Source organism: Eremomyces bilateralis (assembly GCF_010015585.1).
Source record: "Eremomyces bilateralis CBS 781.70 unplaced genomic scaffold P152scaffold_18, whole genome shotgun sequence".
Classification (NCBI taxonomy): Eukaryota; Fungi; Ascomycota; class Dothideomycetes; order Eremomycetales; family Eremomycetaceae; genus Eremomyces; species Eremomyces bilateralis.
Window position 1 is genome coordinate 426,610 of NW_022985084.1, and position 22,252 is coordinate 448,861.

The following is a 22,252-nucleotide window of genomic DNA, read 5'->3' on the forward strand; positions in this document are numbered from 1 at the left end:
AGGTTACTTAAATAGGTATTGGTTTATACAAAATCCGGGGCTGTGGAGGAGAAAAAGTCTCGCTAGGAATGATATTACAAGTGTTCGAGGATATTCTGCCCTTCTGTGAGTGTCAAGAGTGAAATGTTTGAACATGACATCCCTTCCCTACGGCACTTCAGTAGCGACGGCATACTACTTCTATGCAGAGAGTCTCAGCATGTCCCCTATCTTACCAGGTCGTTATCAAAATATGTGAATCCAACCCGACATTGCCATGGCGAATATGGCCACCGTGTGGGTGTGGATCAGCTTCCGATCTCCTTCCTGACCTTGGTCGTTGAAACTCGGCTGGGGAACGTCGAAATCCACACTGCAGGCTGGACTAAATATTATATGAGTATTATACGAAGTACCGGTGAGAATGTACAAGTAATTTGTTAAGTATCCAGACTCTTTAGACCAACTGAATCCATTGATTTCAGGGTGTCCCACCCATTTTGTTGTACGGAATATGGGTACTGGTCCCTGGAATTGATTGCTTAGGAGCATTACGTCAGACGCCAGCGTCGAGTTTTGGCTGGAGGATTCTGTTATTTTTGTTAGGTACTTCCTTAAGGTACCTTACCTATCAATACTATTCATATTTCCTGTTTATGTCCTGTCGATTGTTTAAGAATCTACCTACCTCTGGCAATTGAGGGGCGACTGTTCATGCCATCTCGTTGAAAATGTCAGAATCCGACGTAAAGGAGGGGAAGTCCAACATCAATTTGATTGAAGAATGTGACAAGTATGATGATCCAACGCGTTCCAAGAAGGAATACATGTTAATATTCGAAGTTTCCCATACTGCCAAAGAGATTTGGATACTTATATGCAGTATGTCTCGACATATTACCACTTCCGGGTGCCTTCCTGCCCTCGAACATTGGGATACGTTTTGCCCTCAGTTGCGGAAGTATTTCGAAATCTGCCCGACTGGGAAGTGGACGACTTCTCAACTCCCCGCACGCTTACTTTAATATTCGGGGATGATGCCGTATTCCGGTCGGCGGCAGTTGCTCGTACTGTCCAAGCGATGCGGGAGACGGGTCATTTCCAGGTTCTAGAAGGATGGCGAGATGAGCTTTATCCTGTCTACGACTCCGATGGGAGCATTCTGTTTAGCTTGGAGCGGTCGGCATCGCCCTTATTCGGAATAATCACATACGGCGTTCATATGACAGCATTCACCAAGTCGAATTCGTCGTATGGGCTGAAAATTTGGGTCCCGCGACGAGCCAAGAACAAGCAGACATACCCGGGCATGCTGGACAACTCGGTGGCCGGTGGAATCGCGTCCGGCGAGAACATCTTCGAAAGCCTGGTCCGGGAATGCGCGGAAGAAGCGTCGCTCCCAGAATCCGTGGTGCGAGAGAGCGCACGGCCAGGCGGGACAGTCACCTACTTCTACCTGCGCGATGCGAGGGCTGGGGGGGAGACGGGACTCATGCAGCCAGAATGCCAGTATGTGTATGATTTGGAGCTACCTGAAGACGTCACTCCGAAACCAGGCGACGAAGAAGTACAGGAGTTCTATCTTTGGACAGTGGAGGAAGTGCAGGAGGCTTTACGGAAAGGAGAGTTCAAACCCAACTGCGCTCTGGTCATTTTGGACTTCTTCGTGAGGCATGGGATTATAACCAGCGCGAACGAGAAGCATTATATCCAACTCGTATCGAGGCTTCATCGGCATCTCGAATTCCCAACTCCCTAGAGAATTCAAAGGCACCTCCAACCTTGGCTCTGACGCTGCCGTTGCTCGATGGCAAGCAGCACAGTTTGAGCCAGATCTGACGCGGGAGACCCTTGCGAATGGAGGTCCGCGGCACGTTCTTGAAAACCGTCACAACAGACATATAGCCGATAGACAGAACCTCATTCTCATTTCTTCAAGAGCAAATAGATGTAGTCGATGCGCAGGGACGTCAATCGCTTATACGGTCCTTCAAGATAGAGGAGGAGGCCGCCGAACGAGACATAGACCTTGCTGAGTGCCATGAGTTAGCTCAAGTCAATTGCGAGAATCAAGTAACGAACATATTCTCTCCATCACCCTCTTCGAACCTGTAGACCTTGCCATGACAGACATAGTCCCACAGATCCGCTAATGAAGCCTGGCCGTCGGTGGCTTCCCTCCAGCCTTTCTCATCCTTGGAGCCGTCGAGGTTCAATGTGCTTGCCAACATGAGTTGGATATTCTCGCCGACGGATAACTGGAATAGGTCGGTGTTGATATCGAGGGTCATGGTCATCGTGCTATCGGTCGACGTGCCGGAAATGCGGGAGACGCGGTCATATTTTTGCGAGTTTATGGAGGTGATTGCGAAAGTCTCGTCAAGGAGCTGTGAGTCGGCCATGATGTATTGCTTGTGACTGAACTGTACTGAGAGGTTTAAAGTGCACGTAAAAATCCCAAGGACTTTAAGATGGAGTATCCGAATGGTTGACGAAGTGGGTGGTGAAGTTGCGATGCCTTGACAATTTTTGGAATTTTGCAGGCGTCTGCGCAGGCCGCAGGGTCCAAAAGAACGTCCACTCCACTCGAGTCTCAACCCAGATGATGTCAACCACTACCGGAATTTTCATACGGAGTCTTTCCTCGACCGGACTATACCTTTCGCCATCCTAAAGTTCGAGAGTTATTATCTTGTTACCCTTCAACCTTGTGCTTGCGATCTTCAGTAGCGTCACCTTGGAGAACGGGATCGACTGAGATGAGAGCGGCAGCAAGTCATTGGCGACAGGAGCATGGCCGGGCCAGTTGCTGATATATTTACGATCTGGCATCTCTGGCATCAATTATCCCGTCGCGATCTAATCGATATACAGGATGCTGCTCAGCAGGTCTTTCACGGGAGGGGTCCGATCTATCAATCGTCGAGTCCCTTCGCCACCATGGCCTCGACGGCAGCGGGGACTGCATCTGGCACCGCCATTTTTGCTGGATGACTACATCCCTCAATATCAATTAATATCCTCCAGAGATGCCGCGAAGAAACGTTCCCAGGCATATGCACACCTGCGCAATTGTAATCTATGCCCGCGATTGTGTGGAGTCAACCGGTATGAAAAGACGGGGGTATGCCTCATTGGGGCCGAGAGTGTCAAAGTGAATGTCATCGCACCTCACTTTGGAGAAGAACCGTGTATCCAAGGGCATAATGGGTCAGGATCTGTTTTCTTCTCCGGCTGCAACCTCCGTTGCGTTTTCTGCCAAAACCACGATATTGCCCATCAGCGAAACGGGTTTGATCTGACCCCGGAGGAGTTGGCTGAGTGGTACATGAAGCTGCAGGAAGTCGGCAAAGTTCACAATATCAATCTGGTGACAGCCGAGCACGTTGTACCCCAGGTGGTGCTATCCATACTTCACGCGAAAGAGCTAGGACTGAATCTGCCTATCATCTACAATACGTCCTCGTTCGATTCATTGGATTCCATCAAATTGCTGCACGGCTTGGTCGATATATATCTTCCGGATTTCAAAGTCTGGAGCAACAATACGTCCAAGCGATTGCTCAAAGCGGACAACTACACGGAGACGGCAATGGAAAGCATCAAGGCTATGCACGAGTCCGTCGGGGATCTCTGTTTTACCGCTGATGGAATCGCGAAGAAGGGCGTTCTGCTTCGGCACCTCGTCATGCCGGGACTTGAAAGTGAAGGCGAAGAGATTGTGAGATGGCTGGCCGAGAACATTTCGAAGGATATGTACATTCATATCATGGAACAGTATCACCCTCGAGCCCACGTTGGGAAGCCAAAACGTCGCACGAAGTCGGACGTGGTCGCACCGGGAGGATTTCCATCCCCGGATGACCCTGACGTTCAAAGAGTTCGTTATGAGGATATCAATCGCCCGGCCAACGAAGACGAGGTCTCTTCCGTCCAAAAAGCTGCTCAAGCGGCAGGGCTGTGTAGATTCGTCGAGCCTGCAGCACATGGTGGCTTCAACATTTAACATGGAGTTACCGCATAGAATGTGGACTGTGGACATACGGTACAGTACTGTTGACTACCTAACTGACTTGTTTATTGTCTCTTTGTCTCTCTGGTTCTTGGTGGCATATCTATCCGCCCTCGTCCGATTCCGGTTATCCAGACCTGAACAAAGAAAGAGCACTGCCGAAATCAAGGAATATTGACCCAATCGCTTAAACCTTTCACACTGTGAATGACTTTAGCGCGCGCTCGGAAGGAGGCTCATTGAAGATCGATGAGTCAGTGCACCTTATCAGGAACTACACCGTCTGACTCTGGTTGCAGATAGCTACTAGACCATAGTCGATCCAACCTGATAGCCTGGTGGTTGCATGTATCTAGACTGCGTTTCGACTTGGTCGCGTATCTTAGCCGTGCTTTTGCCTTCCATCTTAGGCATGCGATGATGCTGATGGACGCGAGGATCAGGTTTCTCGAGGACCAAATGTGGTATTGTGCCGACATCCTTCATAAAATGCGCACCGACGTAGCGTATTACGCGAGCAAGATCCAAGACATTCAATGGGAGATTGAAGTCGGCAGTCCATCATCTCGCCGTCGGAAACGGCTGGCGAAATTGAAAGCCCGGTGTATGAGACAGTTTGAATTCCGGGCACAGCAAGAGAAGCATGTCCTGGAGAACTTCACCGCTACCCAACGAAGGCTTCAAGACCTTCGATGTCATGCCGCCTCTATGAGGCAGCTTCTGGACCTATACGGAGGCACTCTACCGTATGAGAGTTTATATCCCCCTAGTCCCTCCCTCGAAGCCAAACACCACGGACCTAGCTCCTCAGCGATCCCTAATTTCCAACCAGTAGACGATCTAGCCTCCCCGCTGGAATCCACCCGAGAAGAGCGCAGCGGAAGAAGAAAAGGAACTGGTGACGGCAGCGGGAGAGGTGTCTTGGAGAGACATCCATCGAGATCTTTTCTCAACTGTGCTGCTCCTGAGCTTCACTCTCCATCACACGGGTCATTGAGCAGTGAGCCAGTCACGATGCCGCTAAATTACACCTATGCGCCGAATAGCACCGCGATCTGGGCGAGAGGCACGGTTTCTGTCCCATTACCACGACGATTTTCGGCCCCAGTGCTAGATGTGGCGGGCGTATCCAGCCATTCGAACTCATCTTGCGCTCCGCAGCGTAGTTTTCACGCAGAACCGATGGCCACACAGCTCCGAGCAAGTTATTAGAGTTATGTCGGAACGAACCATCGCCGTCGATATTAATTACCCCTCATTTTTGGGGGTACATCAGACAACTCAAAGTTGATTGGAAAGGCCAAAGAGGCAACACATTCACCAACGTCACTTGCTCCACAACCCGCAACCGTGCGAGTGCAGTTCTGTTGCTTTGTACCGGCCAATGGCCCTTTTGGAAATGCTCTTGTGCATATTAAACACCTGAATAGCAAGCTCAGAGATGCTCTAATTGCTCTTGTCCGAAAATTCGAAAATCCAATTGCCATCAATAGATTTGAGCGGGGAGTCGACGGAATAGCCCCCGAGTCGCTCCGCATCTTGCAGCCATACTCTAAAACTATAACATCTGCAGTCAATCAATCCCTTGTCCCGTTGATCTGTTGTTGAACCAGTGAACCATTAACTTAATAATATTCTTCCCAGCCACCGGGAGTGGTGCTGGGTACAGGGGAAGGTAATAGGCTAGAGTCGGGCACCATCCCACGCTGCAGCGAAATCCGATGCACGTCATATCCACAGCCCACCAAACATGTGTCAAGACCCAAGACGTTCAGACTCTTGATGCGAGAATGGGGGTGTCAGATGCACAAGAGGAAAAAAGCAAAGAAAGGAGTGCAATCTGTAAGAGCCTGCACAACGTATAACACAAGGACTGGAGAACCTACCGGAGCGTCCAATTGGCTTTTTCCTGTTTTCGGGAAGTCATGAAGTATTATCTGTCTTATTCCTCCACTGCTGTGCCATAGTAATGGCGATTACGGATTAGAGAAATCGCGATTAGAGAGGACTCCGTAATTAGTTGAGGGCCACTTCCGGTAAGGTCCCCCTCTCACTAACTACTCCCTCACTAAAATATTCCAATATCCCCTTCGATTTCCACAAGTGCGAAAATCCACCGTCTTGTCCATGATTCCCATGCTAACAGTAACCGCAACTGCAAGGTGTCCCCTTCGAAAGGCAATTGCCTAAGCACTGCACTGCTTCCAAATCGCCAATGGCTGTAGCGTCGTCCAGAATTTCCCATCCCTCATCACCTGTCGCGTCCAATTCCTGGACGGTACCGGTCCCGGACACAACCAGACGCCATTGCCAGTGCGTGGCTATTCGCTGAGCCAGAAGCTAGAGTTCGAGACCGGCAAGCCATACAAACACTCCCCCGTTGCTGCATGTGCCCATCGATACAAAGAAAGATTAGGAATCCCATCTGCCACGCTATCGTGGGCAACGAAGGACAGGAGGATTGATAAACTCGCGTTCCGATCTCGCAACAGCTTCATCCTCAACATGGCACAATCACCAGGAGATACTGTCGATTCGGAAGGCCTCCGTGCCCGTCTGACCAACAATCCGGCCAAACCTCAGCTTGAAGCTTCTTCAAAATCCGCTAAGGATACGGTACAGAGCTTGAACCATGCCGAAGAAGAGAAGCCGGAGTCAGGACAACGGACATATGGGAGAACACCGAACGGAAAAGGCATGGGAACTGAGCACCGCATATATGCCTACGTATTAACCTCTCGCAGTATTCACCGTACCGCACACTCACGACATGGTCTCCCAACTCCTCTCTCCCACCCAACCGAAGAATCTTTCTGATGTCATCGTCCTCCTCATCCTAGCGATCCACATCTCGGGCTTATACTTCCTTCCGCCAAGTCTCCAGGTCTTCGCATTCGGGACCCTTTTCGCATTCTGGAGACTCTCATACAATGCCGGTATCGGGTATTTACTGCACATTCAGTCCAACTACAAAGGTCTGGTGACATGGGCAAGACGGAGTGGCATCTTCGAGAACCCGTCCACGGGCAAAAACAAGCTCCCTTGGGCCTACGGCGTGTTGAAACGAGAATTCGAGACGAAGATCCCAAAGGATTACTCGTTCGAGGACGCTCCGATCGAGTACAACACGTGGCTGTTCTTCCGCAGGGTCGTCGATCTCATACTCATGTGTGACTTCGTGTCTTATTGTTTATTTGCGATGGCATGTGCCCACCTTCCAGACGAGTCCGTCCTCATGACCATCGGCCGCTGGACCGCGGGCGCCGCCCTGTTCCTCTTTAACCTTTGGGTCAAGCTGGATGCTCATCGTGTGGTCAAGGACTTTGCCTGGTACTGGGGGGACTTCTTCTTCCTGATCGACCAGGAGTTAACGTTCGATGGTGTCTTCGAAATCGCACCCCACCCAATGTACTCCATCGGCTACGCGGGATATTACGGCATCTCCCTGATGGCTGCGAGTTATAAAGTCCTTTTCATCTCCATCGCTGCTCATTCAGCACAGCTCGCATTCCTCGAATTCGTGGAAAATCCACATATTGAGAAGACCTATAACCCGGTGGTTCCATCCATCGGCCGAGGTCTCGAAAAAGCGGCGGGCGGCGACGACATCGATAAATTGGACTCGGAGAGCGGAACCGGGACTGGCACGCCTGTACCGTCCGGCGGCTACCCTTCGTCGATTCACGGCTTGTTGGGCCTGAATAACGTGGATCTCCACCGAACAACGGATCTATCGGTTGGTTTGCTTCAGGTCTACCTGTTCCTATTTACCGTCCTCACGCCGTCGACACCCATATATCAAGCCGTGTTCGTCGTGAATGCGCTGATATGGCGGATTTGGTACAGCTTCGGGATAGGGTACATCCTCAATCGCCAATCTCACAAAAAGAAGTGGACCCGGCATTTCATCAAATACGGGGACGGTATCGAGGAAGGCTGGCGACAATGGAAGGGATTGTATCATATCAGCATGACCATGTTCTACGGCAGTTTCGTGGCGGCGGCATACAAGATGTACTCGCTTCCGCCGGATTGGACCTATGGACTGGCTCTTCTTCGCCATGTCGTTGGTATTGCGCTCATCTCCCTCCAGTTCTGGACGGTCCACAGCATCTACGCATCCCTGGGCGAGTTTGGATGGTTCTTCGGGGACTTCTTTTTTGACCATGCGCCGAAGCTCACCTACAACGGCATATATCGCTATCTTAACAACCCCGAGCGAATCTTAGGGCTCGCCGGCATCTGGGGCCTTGCCCTCATCACCTGGAGTCGCGCGATTTTCCTTCTTGCGTTACTGTCGCACCTACTTGCAGTGGCATTCCTCGAGCTGGTCGAACGGCCTCATATGCAAAAGCTGTACGGAGAAAGCATTCGAGAAGACTCCGGTATTTCTCGCAACATCAAGCGATCCTTGCCGAAGCAACTCCGCGACTGGCAGGGGAGCATCGACCGTGCTTTGGGGGAGACATTCGAGATCGTCGAACACTTCCTCGAATCAACAAGTCCCCGCCTTGCGTCTGGCGTCGATGCTCTAGTCAAGGAATCGACTACCAAATTAAAATCATATCCAGCAAAGATTCGCATTACCATGCAATCAATCGATCAATCACCTGACCAGCAGTACTATTCTTTATCCATTATAGATACCCCTTCTAAATCGTCTGGCGAATTCGATCGTGGCAGTGGCCGCGAAGGTGAGCATGGGCGACGTCCGCAAGAGCATCGATCCAAATTCCGGCCGTTGATATTTGAATACGGTGCCCCGATTAAAGTTCGATGGCAGGCGCCTAAATCACACCACAGAAAAGATTGGGTGGGACTCTACATGGTCAGCGACAACAGCTCCCGTGAGGTGACCCAAGTCAGCAGTCAGGGACGATGGGTGTCCGCGTGTCCTGGAGCATACGACGATAGTCGATCAGAGGATGGCATTCTAGTCAGCGATGGTCCGATCGAGACCGAGGACATGATTGATCCCGACCTCATCTACGGCGAGATGGAATTCTCTGGCGACAAACTATGGTGGACGCCCGGCGTGTTCGAATTTCGATTCCATCATGCTGGAAAGCACAATGTCATGGCCATCTCCTTTCCATTTGAAATCAAGGTCAGCAAGTTCGACGACGATAATGCCGAAGTCGATAGCAACGGCCAGATCCGCGGTTCCATTGAAGAAGCGTTGCTTTCCGTGGTACGGAATTGCTTCAACCGTGACCCTGATATTGCACCGAGAACGGTCGACGAAAGCTTTGGGAGTCTGATTGAGAGAGATGGCAAATATGCGAAACGAATCGTGTTCGCGGTGCAACGGATGTATGTCATTTCACAGAACTTGATCCGAATTCAGCCTTGGATTACTGACTTCATCACAGGTTCGGGATTGAATTTGCTCCCGAGGTGGTTAAAGCGGACGGTAATGTCAAGAACCTTGCGTGGAGGATATGTAATGCTAAAAACGTTCTGGTACGCAATATTCGTCCATGATCTGACTTGTCACTCACGCTCTACAGGCTCCGTACAGCATGTCCACATCACAGGGTCAGAGTACACCTAATGAGATAAAGTACTAGTCGGTTGGGCGGAATCCGGTGTGGAGTAGTTATTCAAGCACCTCTCCAGAGTACATGAGACACAGCAGTCTTTTTTGCATTCTATTGTACCCGCACACAGGTCCATGTGCTTCGACAATGTGGACCACGCTTTGATGTATCTTGTCATTGATAGTTGAGTCACGGATATACCTCATCCAGACTTCGCACTCGTTTGTCTGGTCTTCTCGGGGCCATTATTCTTCAGCCACTTTCTTGCCAGAACACCTTCTGGGAACCACTGTTCCGCCTTAGCTGCATGCTTCATGCTTTGGTATGCAACGCATTTCGCGCCAGCTTTGGCAGCTATCCTCCCAATATAGTAATGGCATTTCTGTTCATATTGGGGGAATCCGAGTCTGTTCGCTTGTTTGAGGGCTTCCCCCGCGTGAGTTACTGCGTCGTCATCATCGTTCAAGATGATACACATGTTGGTGAGGTTGTTCAGACTCCAGATCGTGGCTTCGATCTGCACTTCGGGGAATGCTGGAAGAGCAGTTCGTTAGCTGACGATTTCGTGAACTAGGGGAGGCGACGCCGTACTGCTGAAAACAAAATAATTACTCCCTTCTCCGCTATAGACCGGTTTCTTCGGCTCTGTCTTCACCCACCCGTACAATCGCATTCTTAACTCATGCTTTTCCCGTAGCTCCTTCTTGTGCGCTTCTTCATTGTAGTCTAATATTCCCTCCGAGTTATCCGGTTCGAGATCGAAGTCTGCTTCACCGGGACGTTCTTCTCTCGCTAGGAGGGGAAGTCTCATCAATATCGCCTTTATAGTCCCAAGCTCTCTATGACCGTGTGTGTTCTCCTTGGCTTTCGGTATAATCTCATCTTCGGAACTGGAGCTGCCGCTTCCACCTCCAACCCGAATAAAGGTATCTTTTGTCTCTTGGATGATCTTGTCGGTCTTCATCAATGGTTTATCATCGATTCCCCGCCTTTTATCTCCAGCGGTTGAGCTTTTTGTCCTAACCCTTTTAGACTCCTGACCTTTTATTTCGTATCGCGGTGGCTCAAGAACCACACCGCTTTGAGGTCCAACGTTCGTGTCGAGTGTCAGTCTGGGCTTGCTATCCATAGTTCTCGAACCCACGGGAACGATTCGCTTTGAGGCCTCCCCTGAATCCAAAGACCTAATGCCTGTACGGCTTGCTTTCACATTTAGTCTCTGTGTCACCCCCATTTCCCTGCTGGACTTTGCCTTGTCAAGACGCGTCGCAAACTCGCTAATACTCATGGCTTCTTGCACTGGGCCTATAGTAGATTTCTCATTCGCTCTGGGGTTCTTTGCAAGCGTGGAGATTCTTGGATCTGTTCCTTCTGCTCGAATGGGTCGGGGTAGGCCTGTTGCTCTCTGGTTTGATTCGGGTTTTGTTTCGGCACTAGCACTTCCTGGACCTGATTCTTCTGCTCGAATACGTTGGGTTACGCCTGTTGCTCGTTGTTTTGATTTGGACTTCGTTTCGGTGTTGAAACTTCCTTTGCTGTTCCTGATGCCACTCTGTTGGTGTTTCTCGGGTCCCTTGGTCAACGTAGATTTGAGTTTCGTTTCGGTACTGGCACTTCCTTTGCCATTCTCTATGCCAGTGTACCGTTGTTTCTCAGGTCTCCTGATCAACCTCGCGTCGCTTTTTTGGTTCTCTCTGTCACCGCGCTCGCCAAGATCCTCTTTCATAGCCCTGTTAACGCCACTCCCCGTGCCATCATCGGCCTGGGATCTTCCGATCCCCCCCGAGGAGCGTTTCGACGTATTATGCTTATCCGCGTCGGTAGATGGTTCCCCAAGGCGGCAAAGAACCCCAACGCTTGGGAGTTGTTTCGACGGGTCAGTGGCAGCAAGATTCTCGTCGTCCATCCGTGCGCCTTCCATCGCTGTGTCCATCGCTGTGTTAAAAGGAATCCGAGGTCGGCCTGGAAAGAAGAACCATATTCTGAAACGGGTTCGGCATGTGCGCGCGAAAAGCTATATACTTCTAAAACCAATGCTGGCGGATACTGTTCAAACATATCCAGTGGCTGTTGTGAGCATGATGAAAGAAGATTTCTTCTAGGTTCAAATAGAAGGGCATCCTTGTCCGGTCACAATAGGACAACGCACATTCCAGGACACAAAGGATTCAACGGATACACGTGAATAGCATTCAAGACGTGAGGTTACTTGGATGAACTCTATTCTATGCCTCTTCAAAGGATTTGATTGCAAGCCAGAAAATTATCTGACCGAGAACCGGACCTGTTCCGGATAAAAGTCCATCCCTAACAGATTTCCGTACCTGTCTATTCATGAAAAATTTCCTGCGCCAGATGTAATAAGTCAGTCCCGCATGAAAAGTCTGTATATCTCATCATCGGTGACCTCCACAAATGGATATCGAATTTCCTTCAGGAACTTTTGCAAACCGTCGTCTTCCGGAGACGGACATTGCACGCCTGCAAGGATCTGAGCCACATCACCACCTTGGTTTCGATAATGGAAAAGGCTGATATTGAAGCCTGGCTGGAGCGTTTGAAGGAATTTATGCAGCGCTCCGCGACGCTCGGGGAATTGGAACATGTATAACCTCTCATCCACGACTCCTGAACGACCGCCAACCAAGTAGCGAATGTGTGATTTGGCCAGCTCGTTTGTAGAACAGTCCCGAGCGGTCATGTCGGCAGCGGCTATGCGTTGAAGCAGGGCTCCCAGGTCTGATTCTCGAGCTTCAGCGGAAGAGCCAAACTCAACCCCCATGAGAACGTGAGCTTCGGCTGGGGTGGAGAATCGGTAGCGAAACTCGGAGATAATCGTCTCAGGGCCAACGCAGTCCACAAGCTTTGCAAACGATCCGGGCCGTTCTGGAATGGTGACTGCAAGGAGCGCCTCCTTCTTTTCGCCCAACTTGGCGCGCTCGGCGACGAATCTCAACCGGTCGAAATCCATGTTGGCACCCGACGCGATCGCCACCAATGATCTACTAGTGTCCGGCGAAGGATTGTTCGCCACATACTTCTTGAGCCCGGCTATCGCCAGTGCACCGGCCGGTTCTAGGATGCTGCGAGTATCCTCGAATACGTCCTTGATCGCAGCACAGGTTTGGTCGGTATCGACCAGGATGATGTCGTCGACCACTTCGGACGCAATGCGAAACGTCTCTTCCCCAACGGTTTTGACAGCAGCTCCATCGGCAAACATACCGACCTCTTCTAGTACTACCCGTTCGCCTTTTTGAAGTGATGATACCATGGCATTGGCATCATAGGTCTCGACGCCAATGATCTTCACCTGCGGTGCGATGCGCTTCACGTAGGCCCCTATGCCCGAAATGAGACCGCCACCACCAATGCAGCAGAATATTGCCTCCAGTTTCGTCAGGTCTGTTTGCCGTAACAGCTCCATGCCTATTGTGCCTTGTCCGGCTATCACGTACGGATCGTCGAATGGTGGGATGTTCAAGAGACCGTGTGTACGTTCGAGACGCGCTGCCTCTTCTTTTGCTGCGTCAAAGTCTGCCCCGTGAAGGACTACACACCCTCCAAGTCGAGCGACATTCAGATGTTTAATGGTAGGGGTCCCCGCGGGCATCACGATAGTCGCTGGGATCTTCAGGTGGCGGGCAGACATGGCAACACCTTGCGCATGATTTCCTACAATACAGTCAGCAAATTGGATGTATTTCTCCGACTACGGATTGGCGTCTTACCGGCTGAGCATGCCACGACGCCTTTCCACCGTTCGCGTGGCGGTAAGTGAGCCATCTTGTTGTACGCACCGCGCAGCTTGAAGCTGAACACGGGCTGCAAGTCTTCACGCTTGAGCAGTACATTGCATTGAAGTCTGTTGCTCAAATTCAATGCTGTTGTAAGAGGGGTTTCGGTCTTCACAATCTCATAGACTTTCGAGGTGAGGATGAGACGAAGGTACTACGTCACTGTCAGCCGTCAGTCGGAATTTAAAAGCAAACCGAGTGGGTAAAGGGGATATAATTTACATCGGGATGCCCGTTCGGTAGTATGAAGGCGTCTGGAATGCTCTTTTGAGCCTTTGTCTTCGGAGACTCAGAGGGGGGGGAGGGGTTGGCGGTATACTCGGTCAGAGCCAGGCCGGAGAACTTAGGAGTGGCAGGCGTTGAGGTGCCATTGACCTGGGTATCGGGCGTTACTGGCCTATCCATCCCGCAGTGATAGTTATCCCATGTGTATGCTGGTACTATCTACCGCAACGGAAGGAATATATTTATTTGTGCGGTGAGTCAGTCCGACATCGCGCATTGGATGACGAGTGACATGGACTGAGAACCAAATTATATTGCAGCCTGAGGCACACACCCTCTTTCACTACCTTGAGAATATAGACAGAAAAGAGAACGGAGACATGATTCACCATTGATTGTCATCACTTTTTGTTCCCCAAGGTATTAAACAATCGTCTTATCCGGCCGAACATTGCAGACATCTCCCTTGTCTGGGTCAAAATAAACCACATCTGCTCACCATGCATGACCTCCCCGCGTCACCAACAAGCCGATCATCAACCCGACAGGATGTAAAACCCTCTCAATCACCGACCGAACGATGACAGACATAAGTGAAGGCACTGGCAGAGACGGCCACAGAGGACCTGGAATTCCCAGATCGATTTTTAATGGCGGGATCGTGGAGAAGATTGAGGCTCCGTCGCCAACAAACACTGCGAGCACATCCTTTTCCTCAGTCGAACCACGGGTAGACGCAAATGGCAGCGACGTATCCGATCTTGAGGACGAAGAGCTCGATGGTGAATCATATCGCGAGCTCTATGATGAGCGACCAAATAAATTCGTGGGACACCCAAACACATACAGACGGTGGATTGCGCCAGAGCGAGCGGTCGTAGATGCCCTGGGTGTACAACAGGCCAACAATCTGGGTCTTCACCTTTATTGTGTCGAGAAGCTTAGGAAGTTCATACTATATAGAGCACGCAGTGCCCTGGACAGTGGAAGGATAAAGAAGAGACGGAGAAATAAACGCGGTAGTGCCGATGGTCGCCAACTCGATCCTGTCCTTGAAGAACTCTCGCTCTCGGACTTCAAACCAACGTATCCGCACTCCGAATCTGCTGGGGATGCCCAAATCTCAACACATCTTGGCCCTGACGCCAAAGACCTTCCAGAAGTCTGGCTACCACCAGATTCTTGGACCACTTGGCCACTAAAGGTCGGTCAAGTGCCGAACGAGAATGATACATTCGAGGCACATCGGCACACAGAACAGGATGGGCTGCTCGCGACTCCCAATAATACGGGCCATGCGGTGCCGAGCATGTGGATGCATGAGCTTCTTACCAGCTTGATTTTAAGGAATGCAAGATGCCTTGCGAACGAACGGCCTCGTCATCGCCGGCATCAATCGATGCAGCCACGGAAGCGCAAGCCGAGAAAGCCTAAAATCAATGACAAGGGGTCCGAGGAGGATGCCGCTTCAGAGACCGATGTCAGCTCCAAGTCTGAAATCTCCAGACCGCGGCTAAAGGTCAAATTTCAGTATAAACCTGGGGACGTGAAGGAGAAGAGATATTTTCCGGTTCTTCTCGAAGATGAAGACGCCATCCAGAAAGTTGTTACACCGACTATTAGGTCGATTCTATCCGGACTTGATCGCTTACTCGTCTGTTCTGTCGATAGTGAGCACCGGGGACAGTTGCTCAAGAGGCTCGAACACCCGGTGTATTCATCTTCTTCGGAGGATGAACATGAATTGAGAAGCCAGACAAATCAGAAACAGGGCACTACCAGCGGAGCTATTACAGAGGTTCGGGAATCGTCCTCACAACTTGGCATTGACCCTTCGGCTTCTGACAATCAAGAACCGGCGAAGAGGAAGAGGGGTAGGCCGCCATCGAGCGTCCCCTCAGCCAACGAAGATTCTCCGGAGAGCGAATCCGCAGCTTCAACGAAGACACGACGAGGACGACCGCGAAGTGTGACCCGTATCAACGGCGAGAGTTACTACATGGCTCGTAAAAGGCGACAGTCACAGGAACCTTATGCAGAACGAGAAGAATCAAGAGCACCTTCTCGGGGCGCCCCATACCCCTCTAAAAGAATGCGTACGGAAACGACGGGAGGCGTTACTATGGGCCTGGATCCGGTATCCACGGCTTCCATCAATCAATCAAGTTTTCGATTCGGTCCCAGCGTAGACTCTTCCGGGTTCAAAGTGCAGAAGCTGCAATCCAAGCCCATGGATTGGAGGGCTATCCTTGGACGCGCAGCGCTCCTTGGTTGGAATAGCACTGTTCTGGATCGAGCAACTCAAAGATGCGTGGATTTGTTCAACGAGCCGATGGCGTTTGACGTTACGCTGTCCGGATCTGCAACAGAACAGCCCGTCAATGTCGTCTTTCCCACTTCGCGAAAAACCCCAAAGTCCCCATCGATCGCCAATGCATCCGCTTCCCGTCGACCCAAACCGACTTTCAAGCCGTATTGGGACGGTGACCAGTTGTTTTGTCCAATGCCCACCTGTTCTCGCCATTGGGAGAAGTTCGAGACCACCCGTCAGTTGACTCATCACTGCCGCAAGGTTCACAGGTTTGAGCCACAACCAGAAGCGGTGGCTAGGAAGGCAGAATCAAAAAGAAGCTGCAGGAGAAAGAAAGCCGAAAGCTCTGAAGGCCGTCGGTCTCGATCCAGGTCGCAGTCTCGGGCATCTCTCGCTAGCGACTCCCCACATTTTGACATGTTCATCGGTGGTGTCAGAAGTGATGGTTTTCTAGGAACAATAGACCGCGAAAGAGGATGGCATACCCAGGAGATTTGGGATGACATGGGCCATGACGATTCTAACGATAATCCTCCTACAGGGGGTCGGGATGAGGACGAAACGGAAGATGATGGTGACAACGATATTTGTAGCGAAAGGAGTACAGTTGCTGGAGCTTTACCGCCGGATGACTCGAGCAGCAGTAACCCATTGGAATTTTCTAGCATTCCCCCTGGATCCGGCCGACCATCATCAGGTTACAGGCCGGTGCAGGATTCCAACAACGCCGGTTTATCCGCTACCACAGGCTATTCCGATGACGATGAAGACGAACTGTAACTCCATGGCGTAAGGAAGGCACCCCGTTTTAGTTGTAAGAAGTCATGTTGCCGAAGCAATTAGCATTATACCCTCTTCTATATCCTTAACTAATTTCGGCTTCGACCTTAATCTCGCGCCGTTCAGTCTTCACACTGCCGCCACATGTCAATGATGATCTGAATTTCTTGCTCCGAAGCATTGGCCCGCGTTTTGTGATGCATTTTCCAAAGAGGCTTGGCTCCTGTCTGTTGTCAAGTCAACGACAGCAAATAAACCACCTGATCTCCTAACACTGGCGTCAAATCAGGGGTTCTCCTTCGATGCCCTGTCTCTGTTATCAAGTACAGGAGGCTCTGTACTTTCGTCATACGCATTCTTTCTCCGTTGTAGAGTTGGCATAAGATTGCAAGTGGATATCTGATTGTACTTCGACTCCATCCATGAAATGATCCCCATTCAAGGCTCATGCGGTCGCGTTGGCGAGAGTCTACCCCTCAACACGGTCTCCATTTCAGCTCACCCGGTGATGATCTTCCTCATCAGACTGTGTATCATCGCGGTATGGTTGCAGTGTTTCTTCCATACGGTCGTTTTCTTCGTCTCCGGCCTTTTTTGGCTCCGCAGCACGCCATCCAGTTGCTGCCTGAGCCAATACCATCAAAGCCGTAAGGCCTGCGGCGGCGGCAAACAACCCCCGCGTCGCGTCCACATATGCGCCGATCGCAATCGATTTTTCTGGCTCTCCCAGTGTTCCAACAAGGGCTGGACTGCCCAGCAACTTTCTAACCAGTCCGGTTTTGTGTCCCAGCCCATGCCCCACGAATCCATTGGTGAGTGAGCGTTGAAGGGTTCGTGTAAAAACACCTCCTCCGATCGCCGATCCAAAGGAGCCAGCGAAGCCTCGGAAAGTGGCAAGTAACGAACTTGCGATGAAATGTGTGTGGGTTGGCGTCAGATGAAGAAGATGGGACAGCGTGTAGTTGAGTGAGGAGCCCGTGATCATGCCGTTCACAAAAGTCAAGGAAACAAAGAGCGCAGTTGATGATGTCGCCGTAGACGCGTAGGACATCGATAAGAGGCTAAGCGGGAATAGGATATTGGCTACGATGCTGGGACTAATCCAAATGATCAGTTGCATTCGATTCTGAGCATGTGCTGAACTCACATGTAGAAGCTGCCTGACCGCTTGATGTGCAGCCACCCGACTAAGATGCCACCCAGAGCGAATCCCGCATTTGTCGGAATCAATATCGATCCCGCTTTGGCGGAATGCCACTGTCGAACGGAGATGGCGTACACGGGGGTGTAAAACAGGATCGTCCATCGTGACATCATGAAACCAAGCGTGGCGATGCATGAGAAGAGCATGCCCCGAGACTTGAGAATCACCACTGGAATCACGGGATCTGAGGCCAGGTATGCTTCATTGAAAACGAAGATGGGCAGAATAATCAATGACAGAACGATTGGCAATATCTGGATGGTTGGTGAAGACAAGCCAAGAAGCATGAGAAAAATGGTCGCAGTCTAGAATCGTTAGCATGCTGCCTCGGTTCAATAGAAGGAAGAACAGTACCAATGTGACGGCCCCTAAGTAGTCCAGACGCGCCAGCTTCTGTCGGAGAGAAACATCAGTCCGACTGTTATATTTCGAGGTTGAGAAATCCGGAAGTTTTATAAGTAGAACCAGCCCTGCTATGATAACAAACGGGGATTGTCCCCAGAAAAGGGCTCTCTAGAATAGCGTCAACTCCTGAACTCTGTATCAGCTGCAGGATCCAACGTACCCAACCGATGACAGGTTCCAGTGCACCAGATAAGACAGCGCCGACGGAGACGCCGACAGTGTATCCCGTGTTTAACAGGCCGATAAATAACCCCCGCCGCTCGTCAGTAGCTAACTGTAGCACGACGATCAAGGAGACTGTAAAGATGCCGGATGCTCCAACCCCCGTCACGACTCGCCCTACCAGGAAGAGGTCCAGATGTGGCGCGAGGCCGGTGATGAGGGATCCTATTGCGAAGATGACGGAGGCGGTGAACATGCACTGTTTTGGAGGAAATACGGTACAGAGCCGGCCTACTAATGGAGCAATGGATGACATTGCAACCAAATATGCGCTCGTGAACCTGGTGATCGGTCAGTACTGGCTCAGGGGTATGCATTCGGGTTCGGAAGATACATTACCAGGTTACATTCTCAAAAGCATCCAGTTCCGCAGCAATTGCGGATTGTGCGGTAGTCAAGAGCGAGATATTGGTAGCTTGAAGGAAAATAAGGATACTCATAGCGAAGACGATCAAGGTTCCCCGAAGCCGCATGCTCTGTCGCTTTGGCCACGGGGGAAATTCGGTGAGGTCGCCATCAACTATCGGGACCTGGTTGGCATCAGGTTGATCTGTTGCAGTTATTCCATTTCCGACACCGGGGAAGGTAGATTTCGACGACGCAAGCGATGCAGGCGAAGAAGGCGTATCTTGAAGAAGCGGAGTCTGCGCAGTGGTGATGGTGGTGGCGGTGGTGGTGGTGGAGGGGGTGGTGGAGGGAGACGACGGTGCGTCATCATCAGGACCAGCCATGATGATGCTCTAATAGTTCTGGTTATCAACCTGGTTTAATTCCCTCCTATGTTCGTAGGGATGGTTAAAGAGATGGATGCCATCAAGGTGAATCCGTTCTCGAGCTTAGTGGGGTTATTGGATTATTTCATGTATTGGGAGGAATTCCAGCCCCGTGAAATTCTGGTTCTGTGGATGATGTAGTGGCTTCAACCTGATTGCTAAATATATCCAGTAAAGTTTGCAATACATAGGTCCTCAGTACCTATGCGTACTCAGTGCCGATTATGAATCCAAGCCAATACCTGTTATTAGGCAGTTTTCTGGTGGCATAAGGCATTAACAGATAACGGGGATGACCGCAATCATGCATGCTGATATCATTGCTGGAGCACCCGGACATCGGATCGGATCTGAGTTATCAAAGCTGCAATACTGAATACGCCATATGGATAGTCGGATACTCTCGCATTCAGCCGGGTCCCGCCCCAGCCAACGCTGGGGACCCACTAACCAGCAATATGCTATTGGAAATTGCTAATAATATCCCGTCTCGAACTCTCGGTCGTGTGTGTGGTTAGGTAGATGCTCGATAAGACGATGCAATATACGAGATCACGGTGTAGTGAGTGAGTGCACACATCTCAGCCAAACGACACTGTGAGAACCCAGGGCGGAGGCAAGACCTTGCTTCGACATGCTTGAATTTTTGAACCCAGGTGCTCCGGATATTTCTTTTAATGATATGGATCAATTAACCCTCACCATTCCTTGCCCAATCGACCAAGGCTTCGATTCTGGCCCGAAAAGCAAATGAGGCTTCCGTTCCGCCAGATCCAATACTGTCTGCGCGAACACGCTATTCGCCCACGCGAACCAGCTCCGAGTGTACTGTCGCTTGTTCTCCACGTTCACACTCTCGTGAATCAACCCCAGGAGACTGGCATTCTTCACCAAGCCCACGGCTCCCATGATCTCCTCATCGTCGTCGCTCGTCATGGCTTGAACGAGCAAACTCATCGGCCATGCGTTCCGAACCCCGATATGGGGACCTCCTATGCCATGGAACTCCTCGCCGATCAAGTAATACGGATTCCCTTGTGCGGAGAGGATCATCTTCCGGGTGTTCCGGTACGTCTCATCATCTCGGCTCACAAAGCCGAGGAGTGGAAGAGCGAGGAGGGAGGGCAAATTCGCATCGTCCATGAGCAAATGCGACCCGTACCCGTCCACTTCGAAGGCGAACACCTTCCCCCACTTCTCGTGTTGCACCGTTCCATGCTCCCAGACGCTGCGCTCGATGCTTTCCCCCTTGCCTCTCACCGTCGATGCGAGCGTGGACTTGCCCGCAGCGGCGAGCAAGTCGGCAGTCCTCTTCAGTTCCACCGCCATCATCGCATTGCCGGGAATGAAGAACCCGAATATCGTGGCATCGTCGCTGGGTCGGAATGCGCTGCGGACCAGTCCGGTGTCTGCACCCAGTGGATTCCCGATCCCGGCCAGATTCAGGGTCTCGGTCCCGGTGTTAGCCATTCTCTGGAACCGATATTCATTTTGTACGTACGCGCCCGTGACAGGGTGGAACGTGCTACGGCTCTGTTCGTCAATTACACGCATCACCGTATTGAGCGCGGTGTACCAGCGCGGAGTAAGGAATGCCGTGCTACCGGTGGTCGCGTGGAATTGGTTCGCGAGCGATAAGAATGCCGCGAGGCTGTCGAGCTCATACTTGCATTCGAAGACGAAGGAAGGCTCATACATGGGATGAACCGTGTCGGCTTGTCCGCTCCCGGTTGGGGGAAGCCGTGACGGCGGCGGGGGCTGGAAGGCATTGCAATACGGCGACTTGATCACGTACTCCGCTTGAGTATTGATGGCGCCAAGGATCAGCGATTCGAGCGCTTTGTCGAGCTTCGCGAGGCGCTGGTACTGTGAGAGCTGATTGGTAGAGTCGCGCAACCATTCCGCGTTGATATCTCCAGTGACCACGAAGCTCTGAGGACCCTCCCACTCATGTTCCTGCCGGGTTGACCGTTCCTTCGGCCTCGGCTGCGCGCCATTGTCATGCCATCGGATCGTCGTGTCTAAGGTGTTGGGAAAGGCGTTCTCGAAGATCCGCGCAAGGTCCTTATCAACCATCTTCTCGACCATTGATCCGATGACCTCGTCCACCGCTGTGGACTGGAAAGTTCGACATCGTGTGGAAGGGCGTTGGAATGGTAGCTGCAAGGGGCCGGTGCTGAATGGCGGGCTGTTTTATGTAAGATACGGCCCATACCCTAAAGATTCCGTGCTCAGCCTTACTGCGGGTTTGCGGAGTATTGTTTGTAGTCTGGACATGCCAGCGTAAAACCTAGATCGAATCCCCCGGAGGATGTTTGATCTTCGAGGCTTTGCGCAGTTGACAGGCAGGTCGACGCGGATGCTAGCAGGAGCAATGAAGCGGATATGGGCCTCATCCTTGGAGTGTGAAAGTGTCCAGGCTATTCTAGGAGGCTATTCTAGTAGCCCACCGAGTGTCACGATACGCTATCATGTCGTTCAGGGCTCATTCGATGTTGAGGCGGCTGAATGGCTCGTTCCCATCAATCCTAATCCATTTGAGCTATGTCAAGCTGGAGACACACCGATCCCGTATATATAACCAGTCCTGAGGAAAAGCAGGGAGGGTTAAGTGGATTGGCAGGAGCAAACACAGCTATCACGCAGTAGTACTGGGTACATGAGCTAAGATGGAGTTGATGGTTGTGAGAGGTGTTCTGTGTGCGAACAGGGTCCTGTTACCAAAGTCGGATGCACGGTGCAACCGTTCTACTTATGGGGATTGTGATCATCAACATCAAACATGTAGAATGGCGGCACGGAGGTACACGTACGGAAGTCCCAAGACATAAGTACGTACTAGAGTAGTCCATAATCATTCGAAGTACAAATACGAACTTCGTTACAGGTCGGATTAGTTGTAGAGTGCAGAGGTATCCTCGTAATTGTACCAGGGAACAATGGGAGAGATGTTATTATTACGGTTACAGTTATCATATATCAGGCAATAAGGCCGTAAGGCCAT

At 51.2% G+C, this 22,252-nt stretch overlaps 9 protein-coding genes across 9 annotated transcripts; 5 read left to right on the forward strand and 4 right to left on the reverse strand.

The window, feature by feature from the left end:
- The first annotated feature begins 544 nt into the window (after window positions 1–544).
- Window positions 545–1,984, forward strand: P152DRAFT_483937 (thiamine pyrophosphokinase-related protein-like protein). The gene is made up of 2 exons (XM_033681973.1): window positions 545–772; window positions 823–1,984. Exons 1-2 carry the CDS (start codon window positions 711–713, stop codon window positions 1,736–1,738), a joined length of 978 nt encoding a protein of 325 aa, XP_033532111.1. The 5' UTR covers window positions 545–710; the 3' UTR covers window positions 1,739–1,984.
- A 224-nt stretch (window positions 1,985–2,208) lies between these two features.
- Window positions 2,209–3,985, forward strand: P152DRAFT_467860 (uncharacterized protein; the record flags this gene model as incomplete). Its single annotated transcript, XM_033680794.1, has 2 exons — window positions 2,209–2,368; window positions 2,907–3,985. The coding sequence occupies 2 exons, from the start codon at window positions 2,209–2,211 to the stop codon at window positions 3,983–3,985; spliced, it is 1,239 nt and encodes a 412-aa protein (XP_033532112.1).
- Window positions 3,986–4,174: 189 nt separating this feature from the next.
- On the forward strand, window positions 4,175–5,219 carry P152DRAFT_99696 (uncharacterized protein). Its single transcript, XM_033683419.1, has 2 exons — window positions 4,175–4,244; window positions 4,291–5,219. Exon 2 carries the CDS (start codon window positions 4,409–4,411, stop codon window positions 5,201–5,203), a length of 795 nt encoding a protein of 264 aa, XP_033532113.1. The 5' UTR covers window positions 4,175–4,244; window positions 4,291–4,408; the 3' UTR covers window positions 5,204–5,219.
- A 1,277-nt stretch (window positions 5,220–6,496) lies between these two features.
- P152DRAFT_467861 (phosphatidylethanolamine N-methyltransferase) lies at window positions 6,497–9,561 on the forward strand (the record flags this gene model as incomplete). The annotated part of the gene is made up of 4 exons (XM_033680795.1): window positions 6,497–6,686; window positions 6,736–9,304; window positions 9,364–9,454; window positions 9,502–9,561. The coding sequence occupies 4 exons, from the start codon at window positions 6,497–6,499 to the stop codon at window positions 9,559–9,561; spliced, it is 2,910 nt and encodes a 969-aa protein (XP_033532114.1).
- A 252-nt stretch (window positions 9,562–9,813) lies between these two features.
- On the reverse strand, window positions 9,814–11,693 carry P152DRAFT_99704 (uncharacterized protein). Its single transcript, XM_033683420.1, has one exon. It carries the CDS (start codon window positions 11,462–11,464, stop codon window positions 10,082–10,084), a length of 1,383 nt encoding a protein of 460 aa, XP_033532115.1. The 5' UTR covers window positions 11,465–11,693; the 3' UTR covers window positions 9,814–10,081.
- Window positions 11,694–11,729: 36 nt separating this feature from the next.
- Window positions 11,730–13,796, reverse strand: P152DRAFT_421145 (threonine dehydratase I). The gene is made up of 3 exons (XM_033677163.1): window positions 13,551–13,796; window positions 13,263–13,482; window positions 11,730–13,206 (listed from the first exon to the last, which is right to left on the reverse strand). The coding sequence occupies exons 1-3, from the start codon at window positions 13,731–13,733 to the stop codon at window positions 11,897–11,899; spliced, it is 1,713 nt and encodes a 570-aa protein (XP_033532116.1). The 5' UTR covers window positions 13,734–13,796; the 3' UTR covers window positions 11,730–11,896.
- Window positions 13,797–13,916: 120 nt separating this feature from the next.
- Window positions 13,917–16,847, forward strand: P152DRAFT_460617 (uncharacterized protein). The gene has a single exon (XM_033679952.1). The coding sequence runs from the start codon at window positions 14,134–14,136 to the stop codon at window positions 16,642–16,644; it is 2,511 nt and encodes an 836-aa protein (XP_033532117.1). The 5' UTR covers window positions 13,917–14,133; the 3' UTR covers window positions 16,645–16,847.
- A 290-nt stretch (window positions 16,848–17,137) lies between these two features.
- P152DRAFT_401316 (MFS multidrug transporter-like protein) lies at window positions 17,138–18,948 on the reverse strand (the record flags this gene model as incomplete). The annotated part of the gene is made up of 5 exons (XM_033676603.1): window positions 17,138–17,741; window positions 17,792–18,153; window positions 18,203–18,361; window positions 18,414–18,756; window positions 18,815–18,948. 5 exons carry the CDS (start codon window positions 18,946–18,948, stop codon window positions 17,138–17,140), a joined length of 1,602 nt encoding a protein of 533 aa, XP_033532118.1.
- A 566-nt stretch (window positions 18,949–19,514) lies between these two features.
- Window positions 19,515–22,136, reverse strand: P152DRAFT_508771 (uncharacterized protein). The gene is made up of 2 exons (XM_033682596.1): window positions 21,490–22,136; window positions 19,515–21,436 (listed from the first exon to the last, which is right to left on the reverse strand). Exons 1-2 carry the CDS (start codon window positions 21,642–21,644, stop codon window positions 19,936–19,938), a joined length of 1,656 nt encoding a protein of 551 aa, XP_033532119.1. The 5' UTR covers window positions 21,645–22,136; the 3' UTR covers window positions 19,515–19,935.
- Between the last annotated feature and the right edge of the window lie 116 nt (window positions 22,137–22,252).

Coding starts and splice junctions, on each gene's coding strand:
- P152DRAFT_99704 (XM_033683420.1), bottom strand. CDS start 11,464: ATGGACACAGCGATGGAAGGCGCACGGATGGACGACGAGAATCTTGCT.
- P152DRAFT_508771 (XM_033682596.1), bottom strand. CDS start 21,644: ATGAGGCCCATATCCGCTTCATTGCTCCTGCTAGCATCCGCGTCGACC. Junction 21,437..21,489: donor CAATACTCCGCAAACCCGCA/GTAAGGCTGAGC, acceptor TACATAAAACAG/CCCGCCATTCAGCACCGGCC.
- P152DRAFT_99696 (XM_033683419.1), top strand. CDS start 4,409: ATGATGCTGATGGACGCGAGGATCAGGTTTCTCGAGGACCAAATGTGG.
- P152DRAFT_460617 (XM_033679952.1), top strand. CDS start 14,134: ATGACAGACATAAGTGAAGGCACTGGCAGAGACGGCCACAGAGGACCT.
- P152DRAFT_421145 (XM_033677163.1), bottom strand. CDS start 13,733: ATGGATAGGCCAGTAACGCCCGATACCCAGGTCAATGGCACCTCAACG. Junction 13,483..13,550: donor TACCGAACGGGCATCCCGAT/GTAAATTATATC, acceptor ACAGTGACGTAG/TACCTTCGTCTCATCCTCAC. Junction 13,207..13,262: donor CGTCGTGGCATGCTCAGCCG/GTAAGACGCCAA, acceptor ACTGTATTGTAG/GAAATCATGCGCAAGGTGTT.
- P152DRAFT_483937 (XM_033681973.1), top strand. CDS start 711: ATGTCAGAATCCGACGTAAAGGAGGGGAAGTCCAACATCAATTTGATT. Junction 773..822: donor TTGATTGAAGAATGTGACAA/GTATGATGATCC, acceptor TAATATTCGAAG/TTTCCCATACTGCCAAAGAG.